Source organism: Nycticebus coucang, chromosome 16 (genome assembly GCF_027406575.1).
Source record: "Nycticebus coucang isolate mNycCou1 chromosome 16, mNycCou1.pri, whole genome shotgun sequence".
Classification (NCBI taxonomy): Eukaryota; Metazoa; Chordata; class Mammalia; order Primates; family Lorisidae; genus Nycticebus; species Nycticebus coucang.
In genome coordinates, this window is record NC_069795.1 from 94,236,627 (window position 1) to 94,252,107 (window position 15,481).

The 15,481-nt window shown below is 35.6% G+C and overlaps 1 protein-coding gene across 3 annotated transcripts; it reads right to left on the reverse strand.

Moving 5' to 3' along the window:
- Nucleotides 1-50: 50 nt before the first annotated feature.
- On the reverse strand, nt 51-15,240 carry TTC14 (tetratricopeptide repeat domain 14). Of its 3 annotated transcripts, XM_053565125.1 has the most exons (12): nt 14,991-15,240; nt 14,448-14,572; nt 14,140-14,339; nt 12,729-12,813; nt 12,436-12,565; nt 11,613-11,768; nt 11,150-11,221; nt 10,636-10,755; nt 10,410-10,532; nt 3,251-3,368; nt 2,209-2,318; nt 51-1,411 (listed from the first exon to the last, which is right to left on the reverse strand). In XM_053565125.1, the coding sequence occupies exons 1-12, from the start codon at nt 15,149-15,151 to the stop codon at nt 484-486; spliced, it is 2,328 nt and encodes a 775-aa protein (XP_053421100.1). In that variant the 5' UTR covers nt 15,152-15,240; the 3' UTR covers nt 51-483. The 3 variants fall into 3 exon arrangements, 2 of the variants coding, with proteins under 2 accessions (XP_053421100.1, XP_053421101.1); XM_053565126.1 differs by lacking the exon at nt 2,209-2,318 and having other exon boundaries at nt 957-1,411; nt 14,991-15,226; XR_008374912.1 differs by lacking the exon at nt 51-1,411 and having other exon boundaries at nt 2,140-2,318; nt 2,744-3,368; nt 14,991-15,226.
- Nucleotides 15,241-15,481: the final 241 nt, after the last annotated feature.

A 15,481-nucleotide genomic window follows, 5' to 3' on the forward strand; every position in this document is an offset into this window, starting at 1 on the left:
ATTTAGTATCTGAACAAATGATATATAATCAAACATTTAAACATAAAATCTCTTTCAGAAGCTGAGGGCTTTTAACAGAAAAAAGAATGAAATAATTTTTAATGAAAATGATCTAAGTGTTCCATGTACAAATTTAATTTTCTCTCAAACAGCAGAACATGGTGAACCCAGGAATTCTCATATACCACAATATGATGAAAAAACAATACTTTTAGAAAATTATGTTCAGGTGAATAAACTCAAATTGTCAGAGTAAAAAATATACTGTACATAAACATACAAATAAAAAGCCTAAAAATAAAGCTGTAACAAAGGGACCTACAACTGAAATGAATAAAATTTGAGAAAAGCTAGAAAACATTCACTCTCTGTAATCTATACAAATAATTTTAGGAGCAGTGATTTTTACACTGAACTGTTATGAACAAATACCCCCAAATTCTAATTAACTGCATTTAGTGTAAAGGTGATTTCCTTGGCAAATTAATTTTTTGGCTTACTTCCTTTTTCTTTCTCAAATTCAGCTATCTGATTAAATATGTTGAGTAAATTCTGAGGTAAATTTTTTTTAACTTTGCTTTCTGAATGCTCTTTGCTGTGTAGTTCATCTTCTTCTGAAACCTCTGTTTTGAAATCCTCCCCATAATTGTCCTCTCTTTCATAGTGTACTTGATTTGTATTTAATCGACACCTTTGTTCATATCTATTGAAATCACGTGATCCAGAGTAAGTGTATTTTTTGTATTTTTCAACTGACTTCCAAGAGTTGTCTGAGTTTGCTGGCGAAGTGGAAGACCTCACGGAACCCGGCTCCCACTTTCTATAGTGCTCTTTTCTTTCCTCTATATCCTTTTCAAATCTCCTATAACCGTAAGTTTTCACCTTATCCTCTGAATTCCTACAGAAGGAATCTGAGGAATTTCTTCTACTGGAAAAATGTCTTTCTGATTTATATGGCTTTTCTGTTTTGCTACTACATGCCTGGGTTTTATAGCTGTCATAAAAGTCTCTCAGATCTTCAGACCTACCTCCAAGATCATCCGGTATTTCAAATGAAGATGAAGAGAGAGGGCATCTATCTTTTTCTTTCATCTGTGTCTTTTGATACGGTAACCTATCCTGCTTTTCCAGTAGTTTTTCCACTTCTTGTTTATGGTTAAGAAAAGATGCTGACGTATTCGTTGGAACTGGGTAGGACTCGTCTTTCCTATTCTGATCTATCTGACTTGAGGGCGCCCTAGACGAATGCCTTTTGTAACTGCGAGAAGGCTCTGAGCGGTTCCTCTTACGTTTCTTATGCCTTTTGTGGCTGGAAGAGGAAGAGGACGAGGACGATGAAGAAGAAAGTGATTCATCAGCAGAAGAACCACTTGAAGAGGAAGATGTTGATTTTCTTCTTTTCTTCTTTAATCTAAAAAAAAAAATGTAGTTAACTCATCAGACATGATAAGTACAAAAATGTTAAGTTATTTATAAAGGTTTTGGTTCTACTTCTTTCTTTTAAAAATTTCATAAAAGTTGTGGCTCAGATGATATAATCTCAATTACTACAAGATCTAATTTTTGCTATCAAGCATGCTTTTTAGGGAAAAATGCTGAAAATGTCACTGCACGCAAATCCATCAATTCTGAAAGACACAGTAGACTTTTCCACTACTACCTTAAAAACTGAAGATGATCTAAACACATGAGAGAACTAAAGTTTTCTGTCTACCTCTAGAGTTCATGGTTTTGCCATCTTTGCACTATGATATTTTGGGTCAAATAATTTTGTTGGGGTGGGGGTTGAGGCTATGCTGACCATTGTGGGAGTACCCCCAACCTTTACTTACTAGATGCCAATAGTACCTACCAGTTATGACAAAGTATCTCTACACATTGCCAAATGTCCCCTGGGGAACAAAAGCACTCCTAGATGGGAACCACTTCTCTAGTTTTAAAACTTTTCTTCCCCAAAATACAGATAACTAACTTATTCTATATTTTAATTCTGAGGTAAGTTATTTTTTTCCTTAAAGAGTTCTAATCTTAACATTCTAGATTACATTATCTGTTTAATAGAAAAATGTGTAGACTATGTACTTGCTAAAAATTCTCATCAGGCATTGATTATAACTTGAGATGCTTTTACTTTTTTACTTACTTTATTCAATGGCACTTTAGGGTCAACTCAGTAGTTGCCTTAGGTTAAAAAATACTGAATATTACCTTTTCTCCTCTTTTAAGAGCTTACGCAACTTTTCTGCACTTGTTTCTATTTTCTTTGTTTTCTGCTTTTCTTCCTTTTCAGCTTGTTTTTCTCTTAATTCCAAAGATTTCTTTTAGAACCCAGATATCAGAAAAAACCACACGTTAAAAATAGCAGAATATGTAAAAACACAATATTCAAATAATCACCCCAACCAGAAACCCAATTTAGTAAAACCAAACCACCAAACAGCGAGTATTAAACAAGTATTTTTTAACATAAAAAAATTAATCACATAGATGTTTGGCATTAATCATTGAAATGGCCAGAACAGTATTGAGGACCATATTGCAGTTGGTATCCCATGAAAAAAGGGGAAGCCATTGCAGTGGTACCCATGACCCAGAGTACAAGAAAGGTAAGACGTAAAGTACATGAAAGATTATTTTTAAAAATTGAAAATTTAAACAGAACATAAATTTTACAAATAAAATTCAAATAAAAACATTCCAATAATGTGAAGAGAGGGGGGAATCACCATGTTCAAATACAAACCATTTTAAAAATAGCACAGCCCAGTTGGATGCATGATTACATAAGAAATCATTTTCCAGTTTGTGGATGGGGATGAGCAGCACCAGATGTCACAGACACAGCAGCAATGGTCCAATTCAGAAGAAAATGCATGAGAAAACATCATCATCAGTATTACAGGAAAAGACAGTTTAAAGTATGTCTCAAAGGTTTTTATAACTAGCTCAATCACGGTACCAACACTGATAATTTTATGATATAAGCTCATCAGGACAGTTCTCAAAACCAAGTACCAGATTTAGGCAACAGAAATTTTCTCATAGGGCTATTTTTACTTTTGAGTACAAACAAATGAAAAAGAGGCACTATGAAGTCATGTTCAAACTCAATGGGAAAAAAGCTGTAACTAGAGAGAAACTTTTCATAATGCCTCACTTAAGTCATGTAGCATAGTTTTCCCTAGAGAGAAATGAAATTTTTGCATTAATTTAAATATCACTAAATTTCTAGGAGGAAATAAAGAATCACCTGCATATATTTATGAAGTTTCTGCAAAGCATCCTCTGCATCTTTAAAAGTCTCATCCAAAGCCAAAGCTTTCTTATAGTAACTTTCAGCATTTAAAAACTTTTCTTCTTCTTCTAATCTAAATTTGAAATAAAATTTATAGATTTTTTTGAGAAAAACTACACGAGTAATCAATATACACGTATACGTCAGAAGCTTATATAAGAGAACTTAGTAGAAAAAAACCCACACTTTGCAAATTATTTTCCAAAATGAACACCATCTAAATCATATGCTTTTTGTTGTAATTTGTTTGGTAAAGAGACCACACAAGAATCAAATTCATTACTAGTAACTAAAGCCATAATGCAACTCTGACATTTGCTTTATCTACCTGATTATTCCAGTGTTGGGTACACATATATTTAGAATTGGTACATACTCTTGATGAACTGACCCCTCTATCATTATACAAAGACCTTCATCTTTGTCTCTTTTTTTACAGTTTTTGTCTTGAAATCTGTTTTATTTGATAGAAGTTTGGCTACTCCTGCATGTTTTTGGTTCCATTTGCATGGAATATCTTTTTCTATCTTCTTCAGTCTATGTACCTTTGTAGGTGAAATGTGTTTGACAATATACAGTTAGCACTTCTTTTTTTTTGTTTGTTTTTTTGCAGTTTTTGGCCGGGGCTGGGTTTGAACCCGCCACCTCTGGCATATGGGGCGGGTGCCCTATTCCTTTGAGCCACAGGCGCTGCCCAGCACGTACTTTTTATTCATTGAGCCACCATATGCTTTTGATGGGAGGGCTTAGTCCATTCACCTTCAATGTTGTTATTGGTAGGTAAGGATTTATTACCATATTACCATGCTGTTATCTGATTTCTGCTGCTTTTGCGGTCTGCTCTCCCTTCCTTCCTGTCTTCGTTAAACGTGATTTTCTCTGAAAGTATGTTTTAATTTCTTGCTTTTTATTTTTTGTGCATCTAGTGTAGCTTTTTAATTTGAGGTTACCATGAGATTTGCAAGGCATTTTATAACTAATTATTTTAAACATGACAACTCTGCATGAACACATATGCAAGCAAAGACACATCTCAGAAGTTCTATCATTTAACTGCATGCCCTCCCTACTTTCTAACTTTTTGTTGTTTCTATCCCTATCTTTTAATACCACCTATCTCTCAGTCATTGTAGTTATATTTGATAGGTTTGTTTTTTAGTCTTCCTACTCAAGATGTAAAAACTAAAGAGAAAGATGGACTCTAATACAATAATCACTGGTGACTTCAACTCTCCAACTTTCTTTTCTGGACATGTCATCCAGACAGAAAATTAACAAAGAGGCTCGGCACCCATAGCATAGTGATTATGGTGCCAGCCACATACACTTAAGTTGGTGGGTTCGAACCTGGCCCGGGTCAGCTAAACAACAATGACAACTGCAACAAAAAATAGCTGGGCGTTGTGGCAGGTACCTGTAGTCCCAGCTACTTGGGAGGCTGAGGCAAAAGAATCGCTTAAGCCTAAGAGTTGGAGGTTGCTGTGAGCTGTGATGCCATAGCACTCTACCCAGGGCGACATAGTGAAACTCTATCTCAAAAAAAAAAAAAATAAAATAAAAAGAAAGAAAAGAAAAGAGAAGAGAAGAGAGAAAGGAAATTAACAAAGAAATGATGGATTTAATTTGCAGTGTGAACCAAACCTAATATTTACAGATAATTTCTTTAAAAAGACTTCAGCATACAAATTCTTTTTCTCAGCTCATGGATTATTCTCAAGGATAGACCATATGTTATGCCACAAAGCAAGTCTTAAAAAAATAAAAAAAAGATAAGAACTGAAATCACATCAAGTATTTTCTCTGAACACAACAGAATAAAACTAGAAGTCAATAACAAGAACACTAGAAATTATGCAAGAACATGGAAATTAAGTAATATGCTCCTAAATGACCAGTGAGTCAATGAAGAGAATAAGAAGGAAATTAATTAAAAACTGTCTTGAAACAAAAGAATGAAAACATAATGTATCAAAACCTTTGGGATAAAGCAAAAACAGTAGTAAGAGGAAAATTTAAACCAATAAGTGCCTCTATAAAAATAGTAGCAAAGCATTAAATAACCTAAAAATTCATCTCAAACTATCAAAACAAGAGGAAATCAAACCCCAAATTAGTAGAACTAATAAAGACCAGAACATAAATGAAATTAAACAAAATACAAAAGAAAAATGAAACAAAAAATTGATGTTTTGAAAAAACGAAACAAAATTGACACACATTTAGCCAAACTAAGAAAACTACCATGAGCAATCAATTGGAGAACCTAGAAGAAATGGTGAATTGCTAGATAGATACAACCTATGAAGATTAAACCAGCAAAAAATCCAAAACCCAGATAAACCAATAACAAGCAATGAGACAGAAGCAATGATGGCTTCACTGCTAAATTTTACCTGTCATTCAAAGTGAACTAATACCAATCCTATGTAAAAACCATTAAAAAAAAAAACTAAGGTGGAAATACTCCTAAACTCATCCTATGAGGCCTATATCACCCTGATACTAATAAGACAAAGATACAAAAAGAAAAAAAACAAACAGAAAAAAACCCTAGGCCAGTATCTCTGATGAACACAGACATAAAAATGTTCAACAAAATATCAGCTGACTGAATTCAACAACACATTAAAAAGATTATTCATAATGATCAAGTGGGATTCATCCCAGGGATACAAGGATGGTTCAACTTATGCAAATCAATCATTCTGTAATCATTCTGAAATACATTGTATCAACAGAATGAAGGACAAGAACCATATGATCACTTCAATTGATGCTGAAAAGGCATTCATAAAATTCAATATCCCTTCATGATGAAAATCTCAAAAAACTGGGTATAGAAAGAACTTACCTCAACACAATAAAAGCTATACATGACAGTAAGACAAGAATGCCCACTTTCGCCACTGTTCATCAACATAGTCCCAAAAGTTCTTGTTTAATAAGACAAAAGAAAGAAAGAGCACTCAAATTGGAATAGAAGTCAAAATATCCTTGTTAGCAGACATGATCTCATATTTACAGAAACCTAGAGACTCCATAAAAACTGAGAACTGATAAATAAATTCAGTAAAATTGCAGGATACAAAATTAACATACAAAAATCAGTAGCATTTCTGTAAATAATATGCCAATGGTAAACAACCTGAAAAAAAAAATATCAAGAAAGTAATCTCATTTATAATAGTTACAAATAAAATAAAGTATCCAGGAATAAACTTAATGAAAAAAAATCTCTGAAACGAAAACTATGAAACACTGAAAGAAATCAAAGAGGACCTACAATGGAAAGATACTCCATGCTCCATTCCATCAAATCGATTTAAAAGACTCAATATTGTTCAAATGTCCACACTACCCAAAGCAATCTACAGATACAGTGCAATCCCCATGAAAATACCAATGACATTCTTCACAGAAATAGAAAAAAAAAAAATTCTAAATTTTTTATGGAACCATAAAAGACCCATAACAGAGTCATCCCAAGGAAAAAGAACAAAACTGGAGGAATCACAATTATCTTACTTCAAATTTCATTTGAAGAGCTATAGTAACCAAAACAGCATGATAATGGCCTAAAATCAGCAGACACACAGACCATTGGAATAGAATAGAGAACCCAGTAATAAATCCACACATCTATAGTGAACTTACTTTTGACAAAGATGCTGAGAATATACCGTGGAGAAAGGAAAGTCTCTTCAATAAATGTTGCTGGGAAAACTGGATAACGATATGCGGAAGAATGAAACTAGACCTCTCACCACATATTAAATCAAAATGGATTAAAGACTTACATCTAGGGGCGTTGCCTGTGGCTAAGTGAGTAGAGCACCGGCCCCATATACCAAGGGTAGCGGGTTCGAACCCAGCCCCAGCCAAACTGCAACAAAACATAGCCAGGCATTGTGGCGGGTGCCTGTAGTCCCAGCTACTCAGGAGGCTGAGGTAAGAGAATCGCCTAAGCTCAAGAGCTGGAGGATACTATGAGCTGTGATGGATGCCACAGCACTGTACCGAGGGCGACAAAGTGTGACTGTCTCTAAAAAAAAAAAAAAAGACTTACATCTAAAACCTGAAGCTATGAAATTACTAAAAGAAAACATTGGGGATACACTCTATGACACTGGTCTAAGCAATGGTTTCTTGAGTAATACTCTCAAGGCTTAGGCAGCCAAAGCAAAATTGGGCAAATGGGATCTCATCAAGCTAAACAGCTTCTGCACAGGCAACAATCAACCAAGTGAAAAGTCAATCTACCGAACGGGAGAAAATATGTGCAAGCTACCCATCTGACAAGTGATTAATAACTAGAATATATAAGGAGCTCTAACACCTCAATGGGAAGAAATCAAATAATCCAATTAAAAAAATAGGCAGAGGAACTGAACAGACATTTCTCAAAAGACATACAAATGGCCAATAGGTATATTAAAAAATGCTTGACATCATTAGTCATCAGAGAAATGCAGATCAAAACTACAATGAGATATCAATGTAGTTGAGATATCATCTAAATGGCCTTTGTTAAAAGGCAGGTGATAAAATGCTGCTGAGGATGTGGAGAAAGAATCTTTGTATGCTGTTGGTGGGGATGTAAATTAGTGCAACCACGATAGAGGCACCTCAAAAAACTAAAAGAACTATCATACGACCCAGCAATCCCACTGCTGAGTATATACCCAAAAGAGGGGAATTCTGTACATCAAAAAGATTCTATCTGTACTCGCATGTTCATTGCAGCACTACCATGATAGCTAAGATTTGGAATTGACCTAAGTGTCTTAAATAGATTTTAAAAACTGTGATACTGTATAAAGTATGATACAGCCACAAAATGAATGAAATCCTGCCTTTTGCAACAACATACACAGAACTAGAGAACATTATGTTATGTAAAATAACAAAAAAGAACAGGAAGACAAATCTCAGGTTTTCACTCCTATGTGAGAGCTACACATTAAAAACAACTCATCTTGTGAAGATACAGAGTAGAATGATGATTATCAGAGGGTAGGTGAGAGGATAAATGGGAGTGGTTAATGGGTACAAAAATATATAGAATATTTGACTATAATCAGTAATAAGCTAGGGTATACTTTAAAATAACTAACAGAGTGGAATTAGAATATTCCTAACACAAAGAAATGTTTTAAATGCCTCCGGTGATGGCTATCCCAATTATTCTGATTTGATTAATTCACTTTGCATACCTATATCAAACTATCACATGTGTAAAAAAAGTTAAATATATCCTATAAAGATATATAACTATTACGTATGCATAATAATTAAAAATTTTTTAAAAATTTAAGTACAGAAGGGAAATTCTCTTCTTATGAAGAGTTTAAGAAATCTATTAGGAAAAAAAAACATTATAGTTCCTAGGTTTGGCATGTATTACAAAAGAAAAATAATGTATATGAGGGGAGGAAAAACAAGAGAACAAAGTATGTAAGAAAATAAAGTCACAGTATATATTCAATACCAGCACACTTCTGTCATAGTACATGAAAACAAGTGATAAACTTGATACCCACAAATTTAGAGTGATCTTAAAATTTAGCGCAGAATTATATCGGCTGGGTTTTCATAGTAGTTTATAAAAAATTTTCCTTCTACAGAAACATTTTCCCAGAAAATTCAGTCGTAAGTTTCTTTAGAAATACCAACTCATAAATGTGTATCACCACCAGCCTGTAGACAGGATAATCATTAGATGAAGCTCAGAAGTCTATGTTGAGAAAAGTCAGAACTATAAAGTTTGGATACAAAGCAGGGAAAGGACTTTGCAAAATGCTTTTACTTCTTAGAAGGAAAAAGTAATTAAACACAATGAAATCACTTTTGTGTCAGTGGACGGGACATGGGGAGCAAGGCATGAGACAAAGATGACCATTATTTCTGGCTTGGATAATGGACGGTGCTGCCAACTACTAAGCTACAATATAGTGAAATACAGGTCATAAGACACAATTCAAAGGAGGTACCAGCCATCCACCTACTGACAAGATAAAAAAGCTGCTCTAATCGTTAATTAGACATTCTGAAGAGTTATAAATAAATATTGCAAAATGTCATTAACTTGAAATCTGTGATCACTTGAACTAGAGTGACTATAGAAGTAGGAATGATTAGCCAAATTCATTAAACAGAAAAGAGACGAATCTATTTTTAAAAAACATAGCAAAAAGACGCTATTAATTATAAATTGGTTTTTAATCACTAAAGCAGGCTGTTACCAAATTATATAAAGTATCATAATTCTTTCAAATACTTTATAAATTAAACTGCTCTGTTAATCATTAAATACTTATGATACAACTACTATGTTAGGCATTATGTCAGCATCTCAGGATAGTAACGTAATTATAGGTTTGTTCTTAATTTGCTCTTTAATTTGTGGATATTACTGGACAGAATAGAAAAATATGGTGAATATTACAGCAAACTTTTACAATGAACTACAGAATACACAATTCATACTTCCGGCATTATACCACTGGGATGATAGAATTAGAAATTAAATTCCTCACTATTAAAATAAAAACTTTAGAAAAGAATACTTACCTAATCTCTTGTACTTTTGCATTTATATTTCTATGTAATGAGAACAGATATTCAGAACAATGAACCTGAGACACTAAAATATCTCAAATCATAAAGAATCTCAGTAATAAGGCAGGAAAAAAGGACAAGATTTAAAAGGAATACATTTAAAATAAAACTGAAATGAAGTGTGTTGCATATTAACACACTGTTGACAGGTCACAAGTTAACTTGTGTTTTCATGCCCAAACGTTGTTGATGGATCATAAGTTAACTCATGTTTGCACTTGTATTAGCTATAGCAATTTTTAAAACAAATGGTAACACAGGATATTATAAAAGCTTTCTTGATCATGTCACTGGAATAACAGCCGGTGACATGGGATAGTTTCTGTGCAAAACTGCTGTCAACAATGTGTTAAGTGATATATTCTATTTCCTTACATTAAAATTTTACAGTCATTGGTTGACTATCAGACCTCTACTGTTTCATTCATTCGCCTTCTGTTCTCTTTAACATGGCAGATAGACCTCTACTATTAAAAAAGAAAAATCCAACACTTACTGCCCTCCTCTTTCCACAAGTGTCTGGCAGAGGTATTTTCTTGCATTCCTGTGAGTTGGACAGTTTTCTAATGCAAGCTCAAAATCTTCTATTGCTTTGTTCAGACTTCCTTTTGTTGCATACCTACGGACAGAAATAAAATTAGAGGAACTTACGTTGTGAGCTATTCATAAACCTTGTTCACATTCACCTTGTAAACATTCCTTAAAATCGTTAATTCACTTACAGTGCTCCACGAGCTACCAAAGCTTCCACGTTTTGTTTATCTATTTCCAGAGCTTTGTTGTATTCATTCATAGCATCCACATGACGTCCAACCTTAAAATAATCAACTCCGATCTTCACACTAAGAAAGACATTTAAAGCGTTACAGATACTCCACAGAATTATCGATATAAAATGTTAGTGTGGATACATACAAATGCCATCAAATTTGGCAAATATTACATTTAGTTTTCTGAATACTCTCAATATAACTAAGAAGCAGCCTGCCTTTGGATATTCATATTTATGAAAACAAGGTATCAATATACTAATTCCTTTTGAGAAAAATTGGAAATACTGGATAAAAAGTCTATTTGGGGTACAATGTAAAGCTACTTTTAAAAAGCTAATGTCAAAAAGGCATCACTTTAATTCATTTACAAACAAATTTTGGTCTTAATAATGATTAAGTACACTCGCCTTACCCTGACCTCTTTGACTAGATAATGCAGTTGTTGAAAGTTAAGTCTTCATACCATTTTAAAGCCCAAGATGCCGACTGTTTCTTTCTCAAAGCTGAAGCAAAATCATCTTCAGAGAAATTTTTGCTATTAAAGAAAAGTTTAATCATAAATACTTTTAAAATAACATTTCACTCTGCCTGATAGGCACACAACATTAAAAGAGAATTCCAATCTTTTTACACAGTAAAAGGCTGACACTGTCAGAAATTACTATCATTCTTAAAAAGTATTTTTCTTTGGCCATATATATAAATTCTTATAAGAAGTTTCTGTACTTTTCTTGGTCACATGGTACATATCTAATCACTGATAAAAGAGCCAACTCCAGATGGATATGGAATCACCTGGTTCACTCAACCTTTGGGATAGTCCTGCTATAGGCTAGGTATGGTCAAACATGTCCTTTAGCTATAGACCTTCTGAACTTAGCTCTACTCCCCTGACCACCTAAGAGAATAATACTGATTTACTATACCTTTGCAGGCCTCTCATTAAAGATGGTGGATTAGATTCATCTATTCCTAGTTTTTCTAGAAGGAATTCAACTACTCCTGGATTAGCAAATCCTAAGGAACTCTGCATCATATTTTCGTAGGATTCCAAAGAATTGCTATTCAGTTCAATACTTCTCCTTTAAAAAAAAAATACACACAAACACAAAAATACATGAAAAAGACAAATATAATTTACACATCCCATTTCTATGAAAGAAATATCATGATGAGGTTTAAATATCAATATCATCTTTGTACATGAACATATGGCAACATTATGATATGGTTCCTTTCACCAAGTTACAAGTAATTTAAGGCTTATAAAAATAAAATGCATAGGGCGGCGCCTGTGGCTCAAAGGGATAGGGCGCCAGTCCCATATGCTGGAGGTGGTGGGTTCAAACCCAGCCTCGGCCAAAAACCACAAATAAATAAATAAATAAATAAAATGCATACATTTTGCAATAGGAGAAATCAAAATTCCCCTTTATTATCAAAATTTGACAAATTTGCAATTTTTTTTTTTGAGATAGTCTTACTGTATTGCCCTCGGTAGAGTGCAGTGGTGTCACAGCTGTCACAGGAACCTCAAACTCTTGCCTCACCTCCTAAGTAGCTGGGACTACAGGCGCCCGCCACAACACCTGGCTATTTTTTGATTGCAGTTGTCACTGTTGTTTAGCAGGCCTGGGCCAGGCTCGAATCCGCTGGCCTACTCACTGAGCTACAGGCGCCAAGCTTGCAATTTTTTTAAACCAAGACATTTTGTAGTGAACTGTTGTTGAAATAACATGGATAAATTACCTGTAGTACAAAGGAAGCTCTTCAGCACTAATTACACCTAATTTAATACCAGACAGGTGTGGTGGAAGAGATGAGTTATACAGAGACACTGCAAGCTTTTCATGGTATCTGTCAATATCCTTGATTCCAGCTTTAAAAAAAAAAAAGAGAACTAAGTTGATTAGTAAGAAAATATAAACATTAAAAAAAATAACTTTGCAAAACTACTCTTATTAGACTATATTTTCAAAATTAATAAATAAAAGCAAAAATCAACAACTTTTACTTTTTATTAGTATGATGAAACTCATCACCTCGAATGATGTCACCAGTTTGGTAATATGATAAAGGATCTCCGTGATTACTATGAGAAGGCACATCTCTTAATGGACAAAGAGCCTGCAATGAGAAACAGTTTAAAACACCAGACATTTCAGAATTTGGTGAGAAAAAGGTCTTCTGTTATCTTAGTTGTTCAGTGTAAACAGCTAATAGTTGACATGAACACTGAAAAATAACAAATACCACATAGTCTAAATTTAAATAAGGATCTTAGTTGCAAGTTATTTCTGTGTCTAAACACAGTAAAAGGTGTTTTTTGGTTCAGTTCAAAACGTAACCACAGGTGCGGTGGCTCACATCTGTAATCCTAGCACTTTCTGGGAGGCTGAGATAAGATTGCTTGAGGCCAGGAGGTAAAGAGACCAGCCTGAGTAACATAATGACCCTCTGTCTCTATACAAAAAAGTTACAAAGTTAGCCTGGGTAGTAGCTCAGTCCTGTAGTTCCAGCTAGGAGGGAACTGGGAGGCTGAGGCAGGAGGAATGCTTGAGCTTGAGATTGCAGTAAGCTACTATACTACCACTCTCTAGCCTGGGCAACAGTGTGAGACTGTGTCAAAAAAACCAAAAAATTCATGAAACCTTACACTATAGTGTCAAGAATCAAGTATAATTATAGTTGAAACAAAAAGATATTTTGCATGCTTCAAATATAAAACTAAAATTTGTTCTGACAGTATAGGGATTCCAGTGAAAATGAAATGCAAACTCTCCAAAATTTTGGTTTTATCCTGTCTATGATAGCTTTTGTCTTTCTTCCTTTTCATCTGCCTGGAGAGACAGCAAAAACTCAATCTTTTAAAGTGACACATAAGTTCAAATTCAGAACTATTCATCCTGGGCAAAGTAAATGTACAAATCATTTACATTTAATTATTGTAAATATCCATGTATATAAATGACGAATTTTCTCTTAATTATGCACATGCAAGTACCTAACACCAAGTATTAAATAATTAAGAATATATGTGTTCAGGGTGGCGCTTGTGGCTCAAAGGAGTAGGGCACTGGCCCCATACGCCAGAGGGGAAGGGTTCAAGCCCAGCCCCAGCCAAAAACTGCAAAACAAACAAACAAAAAAACAATGAATATATATGTTCAATTGTAAGAAACAGGTGCAAAATATCAATTAACTTCACCATGTCCATGGATACCTCTTTGTGTATTTAAAAAAAGACCCTGCCCCTGCCAACCAAAGGGTCCAAACAACTCCTAAACCCAGAAATGGGGGAAGGAACTGTGTAATATTTCGTTAATTTTTTTTTAAAGCTACTTTACTTTTCTTGAACTAATACTTAATTCCCAAACTGTATGCAAATAATTTCTTGCATTGAGATAATTTTAAAAAATAGAAGCAATCCAAAGAGCCAAAAAGTTAACTTACAGTGATTTCTAAGTGGGATATATCTCTCATGATGCCACTTCCTAAACAGATCAACACCATGAAAAAACCAAATTCCCGAATGGAACTAATTCTTCCAATTACTATATCACCACGCTCAATATCCCTGAAAAACAGCTCTCGACGATCCATACTAGGTATCTCCATGAACTGTTCTAAAGGTGGCATGACTGCATAATGATCTGAAAAAATAATGAACAAAATCACTAACAAGAGTTTTGAGTTCCCTTCCATCTTTAGTACTATTAAATCAAATAGCAATCTTAAAAAGAAATTAAGACTAAACGCACCTTCGTTGTCTTCATTTATCTCAGAAGTTGCAGGTGCATCTGATTTCCAGGAAAGAGCAAAAAGCAAATCTGCCTTTTTAGAAATAAATTTTTGTATTTCTATATTATCAAATCTCTTCTCTTTCCTTAAAAAAAAAAAATGAAAATTGATTTACTTACAAAGACTTTTCAAGTCCAAATTTCTACTAAGGCTCTCATAGTCCAATCCACTCCTTCCTGAGCAGTACATCCTTACAGAAAAAGTTTTAACTTGATAGACCCTCATTCATCAACCTGAGGTGGAGGGCGGGGACACTTACAAAGTGACTCCTCCAGCCCCTAATAGCACCCCGCCCGACCCTCCCCCGCCCCAATTTTAAAGAATCCGCGCCTCAGCCAGAGAAAAAGTTGAGCCCGCATTGCACACGCGCTAGGTGTGCAGACCGCTCTCGGCTCAGCCCTGGGCACCAGCGCGTTCACTTCTGGAAGGGGCCGCCAGGCTGCGGAGTGGAGCCCGAGCTGCGTCCCTTCCCCCGACCGGTGGCGCCGGCGCCATCTCGTTACCTGCCCTGTAACTGCAGGTAGGGCGGCGGGCCCCGAGTGGGCTCGGCCGCCGACCCCAGGAGGCTCCGGAAGTGTGGATTGTCCTGCTGTTCGCTCCGGAGCAGGGAGAGTAAAGACGACCCGTGGCAATTCAGCGACTGCCGCAGAAGGTCCCGGTCCATGACTAGAGACTGCTGGGCTCGACGGCCCCGGTTCCGCACCCACTTCTTGAGCCGGGGTTCAGGAGGCCGCCGGAAGCCCACAGCACCGTCACTTACATGGTCGCCTCCCGGAAGTGTTACTGATTCGGCCCCGGCGACCGCGCGGCGGCGTCGGTCTCGCGAAACCGAGCGAGACTACGGAAGCCCAAAAGCGGTGGCGGCGCGTCCCCTGCGCGGGGGGCGGACTGGGCTTCGGGGAATGACGTGTGCTTTGTGACGTGTGTGTGGCGTCGTTATGACGTCCAATAGGCCGAGCTCCAGTCGAGGGTAAATAATACCGCCTCACGTTCC